The 14,583-nt window shown below is 39.3% G+C and overlaps 1 protein-coding gene across 1 annotated transcript; it reads right to left on the bottom strand.

Moving 5' to 3' along the window:
* Nucleotides 1–1,356: 1,356 nt before the first annotated feature.
* On the bottom strand, nucleotides 1,357–14,120 carry LOC139940914 (uncharacterized). Its single transcript, XM_071937308.1, has 2 exons — nucleotides 13,911–14,120; nucleotides 1,357–7,737 (listed from the first exon to the last, which is right to left on the bottom strand). Exons 1-2 carry the CDS (start codon nucleotides 13,940–13,942, stop codon nucleotides 6,846–6,848), a joined length of 924 nt encoding a protein of 307 aa, XP_071793409.1. The 5' UTR covers nucleotides 13,943–14,120; the 3' UTR covers nucleotides 1,357–6,845.
* Nucleotides 14,121–14,583: the final 463 nt, after the last annotated feature.

Below are 14,583 nucleotides of genomic sequence, written 5' to 3'. Positions count from 1 at the left end.
ACCAGAACCAGCTTTACTAACTGTTCCTGACAAATCGGGCAATATGTCACTTCAGAAGATATCAGTAGCATCTATTTCCTTGGTAACATCATCATTGACAAGCGAAACTAACAAGGCGGCCTCAGAGGGTAGCAGGTATGAGAACAACGTCCACCCCACCACGTCACAGATGAGCACGAGTTGGTCCAAAGTTTCAGATCAAGCGCACCTTGACAACAGAGGGCGTCGTGTAATGTTCACGCAATATTCACATATGGTAGATTTGAATAACCGAAACATATCACCTTATTATAGAGCCATAACATTATTATAAAACCATCATATAGCCACATGTATAACTATAATATATAATAAGTAGGGTAGATGACCTTTAGCTTTCGATCCAAACCGGACCTTCTGCAGAGGCATGATATAGTTATAAACATTATATACGTGAAAATGTACTGTAACCCAATTATTTACGGACTTGTAAATACACGATTTCATGGAATGACACGGAAAATTGACTCTGGTAAACCTGTAAGCATGATTTTCCAGGTGTAAATTTCACAAAGAGCTTAAAGGCAGTGGACACTATTGGTAATTACTTAAAATAATTTTTAGCATAAAACCTTTCTTGGTGACGAGTAATGGGAAGAGGTTGATAGTTTAAAACATTGTGAGAAACAACGGCTCCCTCTGAAGTGCCATAGTTTTCGAGAAAGAAGTAATTTTCCACGAATTTGATTTAGAGACCTCAGATTTAGAACTTGAGGTCTCGAAATCAACCATCTAAACGCACACAACTTCGTGTGATATGGGTGGTTTTTTTTCTTTCATTATTATCTCGCAAGTTCGATGACCGATTGAGCTCAAATTTCCACAGGTTTGTTATTTTATGCATATGTTGAGATACACCAACTGTGAAGGCTAGTCTTTGACAGTTACCAATAGTGTCCACTGCCTTTAAGGCATGGACGTAGTCCTTGGAGATTATAAACATTGGAGGCTATCCTTGGTTAGGACAAGAAACTCGTCCCAACTCGAGATATCATGAGACTAGTCTTAACTCTTTGTGATTGTCCTGGCTGCCCATGCATTGTGTGAACCAAACCACCGTATTCCACAACTTGCACATTTTTATGTTTACCTAAAGACATGTACCGCCACGTCCCCCTTATTAACTTTATGTTAACGACTTGATTGCAAGTCTAGGAAGTTGACCACATGGTTGACCATAAAACTCCGTGTGCGAAAAAGACTTGAAAAATGCGTAGGCGATTCATAGTCAACCTTTTTGAACTCGGAATTTATTATTTACCACTCATTGTGTCTCTCAAGCCGAATTTTCCCGCGGTTGAATGAACAGAAAAACACATACACATATAATTTTGTTCAATCTTATTCAATCACCGTTGACCTTCACTTAGACTCGTGTACAAGTCGTTGAAAGTTTGCCACGATGATAGTGACTACACTCTTCTATTCTGTTTCTTCGAAACTGCTGTACCCCCCGCGAGATTTCTGTTTTCACGACAGCACCCGAGAGCCAGCAGTCTCGTGAGAACAGTTTCGACGCTCGGTCTGGTCATGGAGGAAGAAGATGTCTCCATGGTCTGGAATAAGAGCAGTGACCGTGACAAATATTCGAACGACTTGTCCACAAGTCTAACCATCAGCTGACTTTCTTTAGGAATATTTGTCTTAAGTTTGACTTCGCCCACATATCTTGCATAACTGCACATAATAACAAATGGTGCTCTAACAACCACTCTAACAATCAATCATGGTCGTGATACAGTATTACCACACGATCAGGTAACTTGATCAACAAAGTAATTTCACCTAATAACCTCTTCTGGATGTTAGCAAACTCTCAGGTGGCGTGCGCACCAATTTGGATTATTGAATACATTAAACATGTTCACATATTTGCACGTAAACTTACGGTGGAAAACGTTGTGGTTTTTTTTGCCTGACATTCTATTGTCTTGTTCTCGCGAGTCCAAACCACAGTGTTTTAATTTTGGTTCACTTTTTGTTTTACTCCGATGACCGATTGAGCTTAAACCTTCTGGGTTTTAAATAAATCTTTACAACAGACATGACTATAGTGTGTGTTTGATACATAAGAATACAACTCAGACAAACCTCCAACGAATCAGCTGAGGAAACGAAACTAACAAGAAAGAAACAACACTATACTACCAACTTAAACACAATAATTGATTTATGTCACTATGTAACTGTTAAAACAACATTCAGCCATACAGTTCGTGCTATAGACGATGTGACCTCTGACGTCACTCGAAAACCATAACATGATTCGACCGCATACCGCCGGGCAAAACCTTTGTAGAAAGTGTATGCAATCTTACCATGACTACGCGTCTTTTTGCCCGGCGAAACATGACGTATACAGTGTTTTTGTCAGCACAGGGCGGTTTGAATGTAATACTAAGAATAGGAAACGACCAGAATGCTCAGTTTTAGAGGAAACCCCAAATAAGGAAAGCGCTATGGGGTAGGAACTGAAACCCCAATTTCAGATTTAAAGGAACAAGTTGCCTTGGATCGGTCGAGTTGGTCTTTAAAAAGCGTTTGTAAAACCGTTTGTTATAGAGTGCGTATGATTAGAAAGGCAAATGTGTGTGGATAATTGTATTCTACTTTTTAAACATCTTTCTAACCATATGCATTCTATAACGGTTTTACAAACGCTTTTCAAAGACCTACTCGACCGATCCAAGGCAACGTGTTCCTTTAAGGCTAGTCTGAGGGAATTTGAACCGGGGTCCACATAAATGAAAGGCAGGCTGGAACATAAACCACTGAGCCAACCTGAAGAATATTGAAACCCACCACGCTGTCTTGTTTTTGTGTTTTTAGAGCAGCAAATACATTTTAGCCGACAATATTGTGTATAGGATGAGGTTAAGAAATCGAAAATTACAACGTACCTCTTTAGAGGATTTTAAGTAATAATATAATATTACTACTTTAAAGACACTAGTCACTATTGGTAATTGTCAAAGACCAGTATTCCCACTTGGTGTATCTCAACGTATACATAAAATAACAAACCAGTAAAAATTGGAGCTCAATTGGTCGTCGAGGTTGCGAGATAGCTACGAAAGAAAAATCACCCAATTCATCACACGAAGTTGTGTGCTTTCAGATGCTTGATTTCGAGACTTCAAATTCTAAATCTGAGGTCTCAAAATCAAATTCGTAAAAAATTACTTCTTTCTCGAAAACTACGTTACTTCAGAGGGAGCCGTTTCCCACAAGATTTTATACTATCAACCTCTCCCCATTACTCGTAACCAAGTAAGGTTTTATGCTTACACTTATTTTGAGTAATTACCAATAGCGTCCACTGCCTTTAACACCCCACCCAATGTCTAATCAAAGACGCCCTCTTGTGGTTGAACTTAAAAATTATCATGGCATACGCACTTCGATGTCGTTTTATAAAGACCTTTTTAAAGATTCAAACACAACAATTCCAACGTGTAAGCCAACTACTACAAAGCTTCAGCAACAATTCATTGTTTAGTTCATCAACAACACACAAGTGTTCAAGTAACATCACACTTGACGTAATCATTAAATTCAGTCACGCCTTACGAAGAATGGCATTAAGACCGGGTGTGGTAGGAGATGCTGTCCCCCGGAGATTTGGTCCCCCGGAGATTCGGTCCCCCAATACGGCGAACTGTGTACAAACTCTGTCTGATAGCGCCCCCTGTTGAACCCTCCTCCTCGAGCCCATGTTAAAGACACTGGACACTATTGGTTGTCAAAGACCTGTCTTCTCACTTAATGTATCTCAACAGAAAACTGGAGCTCAATCGGTCATCGAAGTTGCGAGATATATGAATGAAAGAAAAAAACACCATTGTCACACGAAGTTGTGTGCTTTCAGATGCTTGATTTCGAGACCTCAAATTCTAAATCTGAGGTCTCAAAATCAAATTCGTGGAAAATTACTTCTTTCTTGAAAACCACGTCACTTCAAATAGAGCCGTTTCTCAAAATGTTTTATACTATCAACCTCTCCCCATTACTCATCACCAAGAAAGGTTTTGTGCTAATAATTATTTTGAGTAATTACCAAGTGTCCACTGCCTTTAAGTTCCTATAATAGGGGACATAATCTCCGGCGGACAGAGTTTCCTGGAACACCGATTCATATTTATAATGCGAATGCAAATGCAAAGCGAATTATGACGTCAAAGGTCCGTTTCTTGCGGCGAATAATTCGAAGAAGTTGAGCACGTTCTCTATTCTTCCGAATGATTCGTTGCGACCTTGCATGTGACGTTAAAGCCCCAACAGTGATCTCGACTGCCATATCAGAGCACCGTGGCAACGGCAAAATCAAGGATGGCACGTGACAAGTGTTCCACCAATCAACATAAAAGAATCTGTGTGTTTATCTGCTAAGCACATCAAGAGAACTGCATGATAAATAATAATCTCACTCAAATTTAAGCAACGTATTTGTCTATCTGAGCTATAATTAATACATTTTGGTTTACTATTTATTACACACACAGCTGGACAATTCAGCAACTAGGCCTAGGGCCTATTAAAACAAAATAAAAAATAAAAAGATTAAAAAACATATTTAACATGTTTTATAGTTTTTCTTCCTTTTTTCGATTGAGAGTTGTTTTGGACGGAAACACTATACAGTCAGCTCAATAATTCTTCACAATTTATTTCTTATAATTATAAAGATAAATCTGAGATTTTTGTTTAATATTACCACACACAATCCTACAGCAAAAACAACACACGCATTATTTCTTCTTAGACATCGTTTACTCATAAATGTATTGCACTCTGAGATGAATGCTCAATACTTTATGTCTAGGCTATTTATCTAAAGAAATTTTAAGGAAGACAAATCTTGCAGCAGGTCCCAAAATTATCATGGGGTGAAATTCCATCACAGAGTAAAGCCGACATGAAAATACTGGAAATGGGTAACAAACATTTCCACACTCTTTTCTGTAGTGAAAGTTATGTCATGATTTCACACGTCAAGAAGTGAAGGGGAGGGGAGGGGGGAGTTGTTTCCCCTCTTGCCTCCAAGTTAGATCACACAGAAAATCACCAAACAAACGGTTCGTTATAAACCCCAAATAATGTATTTTGCTCCGCTGCCACCCCCCCCCCCCCACCTCTCCAAAATAAATAAAAATACAACTTCTGGTTCGATGACACACATACCATCATGTTCATGTCAACAATAACAAAGCAACACAATTTAATGATTTTCTTTTCTACTGAATATTTTACTTGAGATAGATACTGGCATAGGGCATCCCACATACGCAGGGTAGCTAAATTCATAGAAAACAAAATCCATAAACAAACGGTCATAGATCAGATGGCGTAGAGATTATTTTTTACACAAATAAATAAATCAATATCAGGTTGCAAAGCTAAAAACGTCACTTTCCAGACTATTTACATCCATCGTCACCATGGAGGCGTCATAGTCAGACAAATATCACGCAGTGAGCAAATCCCACTGTTTTGATAAAGTTGGTACACTCTAAAAACTTTGGGTCAGAATTTACCCGGATCTGGTTCCGGTTAACCCGTTCCTGTGTCAGTATGAACCGGAGTTTGTGTCAACATTAACAAGAATTTAGTCAAAGACGCATAGTTCGAGTTAAACAAAAACATATGGGATCGGGCTGAATGAAAGTATGCCAAAAAAACAATTATCTTTTGATTGTTCACACAAACGTGACGACTGTACATTATTGATCAACTGAATAATTGAATATTTAGGATGTTCGTAAATAGTTATGAGCACGCTGCGAACCGTTGAATGATTGTACATATTATATAGTCCGCCAAAGAAGACTGTTATAATAACACTGTGAAACTAAGTTGAATTGTCCGTATTAATTGTGCATTAAGCAGTGGCTATTAAGATACAAAGAGTCTAGGATATTAGACAACGCTTTCAGTAGAACATAATATGAGAAAATCTGAGAAATATCCTGACAGCCCCCACCGGACCCGGATCAGAGTCAATTTTGACCCGGATCTGTTTTTAGAGTGTAGCACAGTGGTAAATAACTCATCCCGTTTTTAGAAACCGTTACCAACACTAAAACAAAACATTTTTTACATTTTTAGAAAAACATTTTGGTCTACGCTCAGTTGATGGGCTCAATCAAAATAAGACTAAACAAAACTTAGGAACACTTTGGCACACACAAAACCGTTGATACTTTCCGAAACTAACATTAGGCCTATACTATATTATTGAACTTGATTACCAAAACTATGCTGAAGCTAAAATGTACACTGCAATAATGGTCGTGACCTTGACTAACATCGGAATATCTTCAAAAGATTAATGTCTGTTCTTGTTGCGGTTTTTTAGTGATATTATAAAACACACTGGATACTTTTGGTAATTACTCAAAAAAATTGTTAGCATAAAACCTTACTTGGTAACGAGCAATGGAAAGCTGTTTATAGTAAAAGGATTGTGAGAAACGGCTCCCTCTTAGTAATGTATGTTTTTGATAAAGAGGTAATTTCTCACTCTTAAACAGGCTTCAGGCCTGAACCATTTTAATGGGCATCTGAAAGTGCACAGATTAATTGTAAAACAAGGGTGATTTTTGTTCTTTCGTTACTCTCGTGCAACTTCGGTACAAAATTTCACAAGTTTGTAAGCTTAAAAGCTTGTTGGGATACACCAAGTGAGAATACAAGTTTTTTACAATATTACCAAAGGTTTCTGACAGTGCCTTTTAAGTTTAACATGTACTGAGTCCTCGTTGACATATTCTTCTTCGTCATTCGTCGCCATTCGTCGTCATTCGTCGTCATTCTTCGTCAATAGAGCTCAATGCATCCTCCTGGTCTTGCTGATTGTCATTGATGGGACATGTCACCTCACTCAGCCATTTCATAATTCTGTCTCGCGTCAAACCATCCATGGAGTCTGCCAGCAGCAGTGCCTCATTACGGCTTCCTGTTTTGGTTGAGGGTGCCTCGCCTTTCTGTCTTATATCGGGCATGCTCTTTCGTCTCCGGCGCTCTGATGAGGATTTACTCGCAGTGGGATTTTTGTTTTGTTTCATTGGATGCGCTCGTTCTAATGGGTCCTCCGTGTGTGAAAACCGTGCACAGTTTGAAGTTGTCTTCAACAACGAGGATTCTTCCTCCGCAATCGGTTGGTGTAACTTCCCGATTTGGCAGACCGTCTTTCGTCTGGCTTTCACGGGCTGTTGTGGCGAGATGGGCTCGCTCTTGGTTCTTGTTCTGTGTGTCAGCAGCTCACCCTCGGTGGTGACATCTTCGTTTGGCGACGGGCTGGTGCGTAATTGTTCTTCCGCGGGAAACGGTGTGGTCGACCTGATTACACGCCGCGGGGAGAGTCGTCTCCTACGCAGGAGCTTGTCCGTTGAAGCGACGGTCGAGTTGTCTCCGGACGAGAAGGACATCGAGGAGCGGCCGTTACTGCTGCTGATGGAGCGCCGGCCGACGCTCCATAGGTCCCCCGAGGAGAAATCGCTGTTACTCCTGGGTCGTGAAGGTGGATGCGGCTCACATCTCATCTGCTCTGGACGGAAAGCCACCCGGTGGTGGGGAGCAGGCTGCGGCGTGGAGAGCTTAGAGCGCTCGGCGATCGGTGGAAAGTTAGTCATCCTTGACTGGGTTGTTTCATGTTGACCGTGACGACACATCTTAGCTTCTTGACCACTTGCTGTATGTCTGGTTGAAAAGAGAAAAAATACACACATTTACAAACCATTGCTTTTTATATGAACTCATGAGCATAATTTCAACATACTTATACGCATTATCTATCTAATTCCAGTCTACGCTCGATCAAAGTCATGCGAGTCACTGCCACACTTTACAGCCTCTCTGTCACTGTTCCGTGAAATTATCACGATTAAACACACAACAGTCGTCTGCGAAGTGGTAAAACCTACTATTTTTATGACGCACGGTGTACAGAGTGCATGTGGTTGAAGTACAGAATAGTGACCCGGATGATTACATAGGATTTCACGTAGAGGACCGCCACTGTCATACAACTTGAATAAGCAGTATTTGTTTTTCATTCTCATTAAAGATAATCAGCGGTGATTCAAAGATCCCTCAATACAATTCTGACGTAATGTTGTAAGAGGACTATTTTTAACACCTGGGGGATGTCTGAACAAAATCCCCGTATTTTCAAATGAGTTTACACAGTGTCTTTAACAGGGGCCATTGTTCCTGTTTACAGTTTTCGTATGGGAAGTTCAGAAAAGGGCAAACCAGTTGCCCCAACACCCTTATCTTAGAGTACTTACAAAATTATGGAAGTGCATTTATGGGGCATTTAACGAATCTAACCAATCCATACGTACGGATTATTGTTTGTAGGTACGAATATTTGGCATTTCGGATATTTGACAGTTCAGAGTGCAGAACTGCTTTTAAGTTATTGATAATTTTGTTGATCCAGGGTCTGGATCAACATTGGAATGTTTGAGCATGAAAACCAGGCTTTCTGTTTCTTCTCACCCATATGCTACCGTTTTGCTGAGATGTAGAAAAAAGAGCTATTCCAACAGTTCTGTTCGCGAAGGCCTTCACTGCATCTTTTCCTTCATTCAATGCTTGTGCATGTTAACTAATTCATCCTACATTCTAGACTGTTTTGAAAATGAATATCAATTCCTTTAAGTTCGGCTCCCCCAAGTTATTTACATGTTATGTTCTTCTTGCAACTCCTTACCCAGGGAGTGGCTTTACTGCCTTGTTTTGGGGCGAACTTCCAAAAAGCGAAGTGTAGAAACCCCCCTACCCACCATAAAGCTTCCTAATATAATTAACTATCTAAATCATTGTAAACTTTCATATCCTAAGATACTAAGTAATACTGTAAACTACTCATAATTTGAATACACTTATAAAACTTTGTAAAATGTGTAAGTGTACATGTAGGGCAGCAATGAAATAAATGTGTGCAATCACAAATAAACAACTCGTGCTGGTGATCATGCAAAGTTAATTACGGGGGAAATGAGCCAAGTTTCCCCCTTGAGATCGCTCTCATCTTAATGGCGCACATAACTGTAAATAAATTAAATTTTGTTTACAATCCGCCCTTTAGGATCAGGGTATTTCCCCTTGCGTTATCGAGTAGATTAGTCAATCGAACCACCTCGTTATAGTTTTTAGTGTTATTGATCTTTCCAGTGTTATGGGTTGAAGGGTTGTCGCACTTTTTCCCTGTATGTAAAAACTTGGGCATTGAATTGTTTCTCTTGGCATTATACAATAATATAACCACATTATTTCATCATGAGGTGTGGGGGGGGGGGGGCTACTACCCCCTCTGTCAGCTACTGCCTGCAAACTACCGGCCTTATGGCAGAAGTGAGACGTCACGACTTGAAATTTGTGTAAGTGCTCAGATTGATCTAAGATTATTTATTACTTGTGGCCCCTCCGCCCCCCTCCCTACCCCCCCCCCCCTCTAAAAAAGAAATAATAAAAAAGGAAACGAAGAAGTAAAAGAAAGGTATTCGAATGTTTCTGGAGTAATACTGACAATGTTTATAGTGATATAGATGTTGTTGATTTAAATAGTTCGTGACACATAGGTTTACACTACCCATACGATCATGTTGGTGTATGCCTATTGCTATTTGAAAATGCCGTTTTCTCTTTCTTAAAAGTAGCAGGCTGTTTTTGCTTCGGTTATTGTCTGCCTTTTGAATCGGGTTCTATACAGACTTTTGGCTAAACCTGAACAATTGGTTTATTTTGGTAGGAAAGTTATTGTCTTCTTATAATATGACTAGACGAGATCGCATACAAAATATTCAACTAGAGAGCAGAGAATAACAACATCAATCATTCTTGAGCACAGGCACATAACAGGTAAGGTAGTAATCATTAAAAAAAAAAATTGCAATAACAACCATGTGGAAATATCTTTTGTGTGAGTGTTAGCTCTGAAAAGAGAGCCAATGTTCTCACAAAAGATATTTACACATGGTTGTACCCGCAAGTTTACTACAGTATTTTTATGTTTCCCTATAAATTTATTTACACCATTCAAATCATCAAACAATACAAATTTCACTATTCGAAGTAATAACAAAAGTTATTCATAAATAACTCAGACAGTTTCGCTATTCCTATTAGAGGAGAGCGCGTCACGTGGGTGTGTATAAACCTTTGTTTATGACCGGTAAAAAGTGTTAACTCATGGGCGTGACACGCGACCTTGCACCTGTTCTTATAAGACAGTTTCCTCATTCCTATTGGTCGAGAGCAACGACTGAAACAGTTGTGCCACATCACGCGATACGCGCGACGCGCACAACATTCCCTTGTAAGGAGTTGTTTACGCGAGGGCGGCGGAGGGCTTTACCATTTCATAGCTGTAGGGGTGTTGTGTTTAAATAAACCATTTAATTTTTGCATTTATTTTACTTTTTGACCAAAAATGGATGATCTTTTTTGGCCTGGTTCTTTATAATTTACCTCGACTTCGTCTCGGTAAAATTATCAAGAACCAGGCCTCGTTGGGATTAAACCACTAGTTGAAAACCTCTTTACTACACATTGATTCCCTTATTAAAAGTAAAGGCCTAGTCTGTTGCGTGTGTCGGGACAATAGTGAAAACTTGCGTGCAATTTTCAGCAAAGTAAACACATTTTCCTTGATTAGTTTCAGTTGAACTCTGACTTCCGAATGGTTTCTGTAAACGTTATGGTCCTTAAAGGCAGTGGACACTATTGGTGTCAAAGACTAGCCTTCACAGTTAGTGTATCTCAACATATGCATAAAATAACAAACCTGTGAAAATTTGAGCTCAATCGGTCATCGAACTTGCGAGATAATAGTGAAAGAAAAAAACACCCTTGTCACACGAGGTTGTGTGCGTTTAGATGGTTGATTTCGAGACCTCAAGTTCTGAATCTGAGGTCTCGAAATCAAATTCGTGAAAAATTTCTTCTTTCTCGAAAACTATGGCACTTCAGAGGGAGCCGTTTTTCACAATGTTTTATACCATCAATCTCTCCCCATTACTTGTCACCAAGAAAGGTTTTATACTGATAAATATTTGAGTAATTACCAATAGTGCCCACTGCCTTTAACTAGTTTCAGCTGAGCGCTTCCGAAAGCAGCTGTTGAATGCTTTTTTTCTTCTTCTTTTTTGAGATTTAAAGATAAAGTTGTTCTCGAAACCTATTAGGAATCAAATTATATTTACATACATTTTTGTTTGTATACATATTGTAGCCAGTAAACTTTCAAACAAAAGTGTAGCAATTGTTATCATTACCTAGCCCGTTGCTTGTATTATATGACTTGCTGTGAGGTAAAGGGACACGTTGCCTTGGATCGGTCGAGTTGGTCTTTGAAAAGCGTTTTGTAACCGTTTGTTATAAAATACATACGGTTAGAAAGATGTTGTAAAAGTAGAATACAATGATCTACACAAATGTGTCTCGAAATTGCGTGGTTTTCTTTTTACCTCATCCAATAACACGGTAGGTCATGGGAGTCAAAATGTTGGCTCCCATAAATGGCCGGCCGTGATACTTTAAGACGTAAAAGGAAAACCGCGTAATTTTGAGTGATAATTGTGAGGACCATTATACTCTACTTTTAAAACATCTTTCTATGACCACATGCATTTCGTAACAAACGGTTTCAAACCCTTTTTATAGACCAACTCGTCCGATCCAAGGCAACGTGTTCCTTTAACATGGCTTAGTGGATGTGCTTGTACGAACCCTCACGTTCTGCACGTACGCAAAAATAGTTAGTGACAATGAAGAAACTTTCATGAAAGCACTCCGATCATTGCTCATAAAAGTCTCACTGAAAGTTTTATTGTCCGTTTTACTGGAATTCGCTGTTTCTTGTGTGGTGGTGCGCTTTTGAATAAACAATGGATGAAAAATTGCTCCACGTCTAGAAATGTTGAATCCCTCCTATATGATCGGTTCGATCGAATGATTAATTGATTGATTGATTGAATTCAGGATAAAAATACAAAAAGGACATGCTCAAATACCTACACAACGACAGGAGAAAAGACAATGAAATAAGATTTTAACCAAAATAGAACACAAGATCGAAATACTGCACAAAATTATCCACGGATAGCCACCGATTCCAATAACTTAGACTTATTTCCATTGGGGTCCTCAAAATTATTCACTCTTTTGTTGCTGTGGATTTGTGTTTTCGTTTGGTAACTTTTGAAAATCTCAAGGGATTAGCGGGGGGGGGGGGGGGGGGGGGAATGGTGGCACTTTCCTGGGGTCAAGTCTCGGGCGCGGTGAGAAGACCTTGGATATGCAAGCAACGAAGAATGTGATTGGCCAGTCAAACAAGGTTCCCAATTGGTGACAAATGTAGCTTGACGGGCAGGTGTTTTTTTCTGTATGTTAAAAGGTTCGTTTTGCATGTTGTTGAATGATTCATTTATTTAAGTGTGTTTTCAACATGTCTAGATATTGCCTGGGTAAATTTAAGCATAGTTAGTTCATCTACCATAATGTCACAATATACCCTAAACTATACATTTTGGGAACCACTTTGTCGACTTCATTTTTATTCTTCGCGGGAACAAGATAGGCATGGTCCATGGTCTAATGTGAATCCGCCATTATTGCAAGTAATTACGGACAATTGGGGCATAGATCGTGAATTGGTACGAAAACATTTACATATTAGTATTAGTGAATTGGCCGAAATCGTGTGAAACTTTACGTGTGAATATTATTATTATTATTATTTATACGTATTTATAATGTGTTTGTTCGAAGTCACTTTATTATCAACATTACACTTCACTTCTATGTGTCCGTTTTGTACCACAAGATGCAGCAGTTTTCTGTTGACAGTTGAAACACGGGGCAATAAACTTAACACTTTTGGTGAGCAACATGGCCAGTTGTAGTTTTTAAATGGAAATAACACACAACAGGAGAAAATCGAATGATTTAAAAAATGTGACTTATTTCCATGATGAAATGTTCTCATTCTTCGTCTGGTTGCACGGTGTTTCACTGAAAAGCTTCCGTGTCACACGAAGTTGTGTGCTTTCAGATGCTTGATTTCGAGACATCAAGTTCTAAATCTGAGGTCTTTAAATCAAATTAGTTCATGGGGTCCATCTGTTGGGACTAGTCTTATCTCGAGTTAGGACGAGCTATTCACTAAGTTAGGACTAGCCTTATGATTGTAATATCTCATAGGACTAGTCCCAACTCGTTGTGAAGTGGACCCCTGCACTTGTAAATTAGTCCGGTTGTTTTGTGTTTCTCCAGGCATACTTTTCACAAGTTTATACTCGTTGCCTATGCCCTCGTTTCCAGTTATCCTCTTACTTTCCTGTGTTATTGTTATGATAAGTTTCTGTTTGAGTGTTTATACATTTCTTGAAATGAAATGAAAACGAATGAACTATAAAATCTTCTCTGTCAACATTAAAGACAGTGGACACTATTGGTAATTGTCAAAGACCAGTCTTCTCATTTAGTGTATCTCAACATATGTATAAGTTAACCAACCTGTGAAAAATTGAGCTCGATTGGTCGTTGGAGTTGCGAAATAACTATGGAAGAAAAAAAAAAAAACCCTTGTCACACGAAGTGCTATGCTTTCATATGCTTGATTTCGAGACCTCAAATTCTAAACTTGAGGTCTCGAAATCAATTTGGTGGAAAATTACTTCTTTCTCGAAAACTACGTCACTTCAGAGGGGCCGTTTCTCACAATATTTTATACTCTCAACCTCTCCCCATTACTCGTTACCAAGAGAGGTTTTATGCTGATAATTGTTCTGAGTAATTACCAATAGTGTTCACTGCCTTTTAGGCAAATCCTTATCTACGAAGAATCTAAAAGTTTGACTTACCGTGAGTTATCTTTCACATAAAAGGGAGACATCAGCTACTGTTTATCGCCATGGCCGACCCACTGTCTTGAGAGATGAAATAATGTTCCTTTGCGATGCTAAAGAAATATCCGTCTATAGCGAGCATGCACTGCGGGCGTGTTCGGCGATCTGCGCGGATCATCCAGATGCAGCCTCTCGAGTGATCTCGCTATACATTACAGCGGGCTACACGACACGGCCAATAGGCGCAGCTGATCGACTATAAATCAACCCTGAACGCCGGTGTTTTTATTTTTTGTCAGCCACTATTATTAAAGTGTTTTCTTTCAAAAGATGTTGACGTCTGTACTTACATCGTTCTCTACCCTCACAGGAGGCAATTTTTCAAGGATAAATCATTGTGGGATTTGGGTAATTATTTGTTGAGCTTGACTGCGTTTGGTCACTCAAACATCCAGGAAGCTAGCTTTGAGTACTTTTTTTTTCGGGAATCAGTTATTGTTCTCATGGTTCAGTGGTCTCGAAAGAAACTTCCTAGTCAAGTTAGAGAAAGTTTTGTTTATTCTCTTCGCTTTGGTCATATGTACTTAAGCGACTACGCACGTAAGAGAAGTTCACGGGACGGGCAACTGCGGACAAATTACTTGGGTTTGGGGTTGACAAAATAAATAGGCCGGTGCTGTTGTACGGA

The sequence above is a fragment of the Asterias amurensis genome, chromosome 8, assembly GCF_032118995.1.
Source record: "Asterias amurensis chromosome 8, ASM3211899v1".
NCBI lineage: Eukaryota > Metazoa > Echinodermata > Asteroidea > Forcipulatida > Asteriidae > Asterias > Asterias amurensis.
Note: the sequence above shows the minus strand (reverse complement) of the source record. Positions and strands in the feature narration are given on the sequence as shown.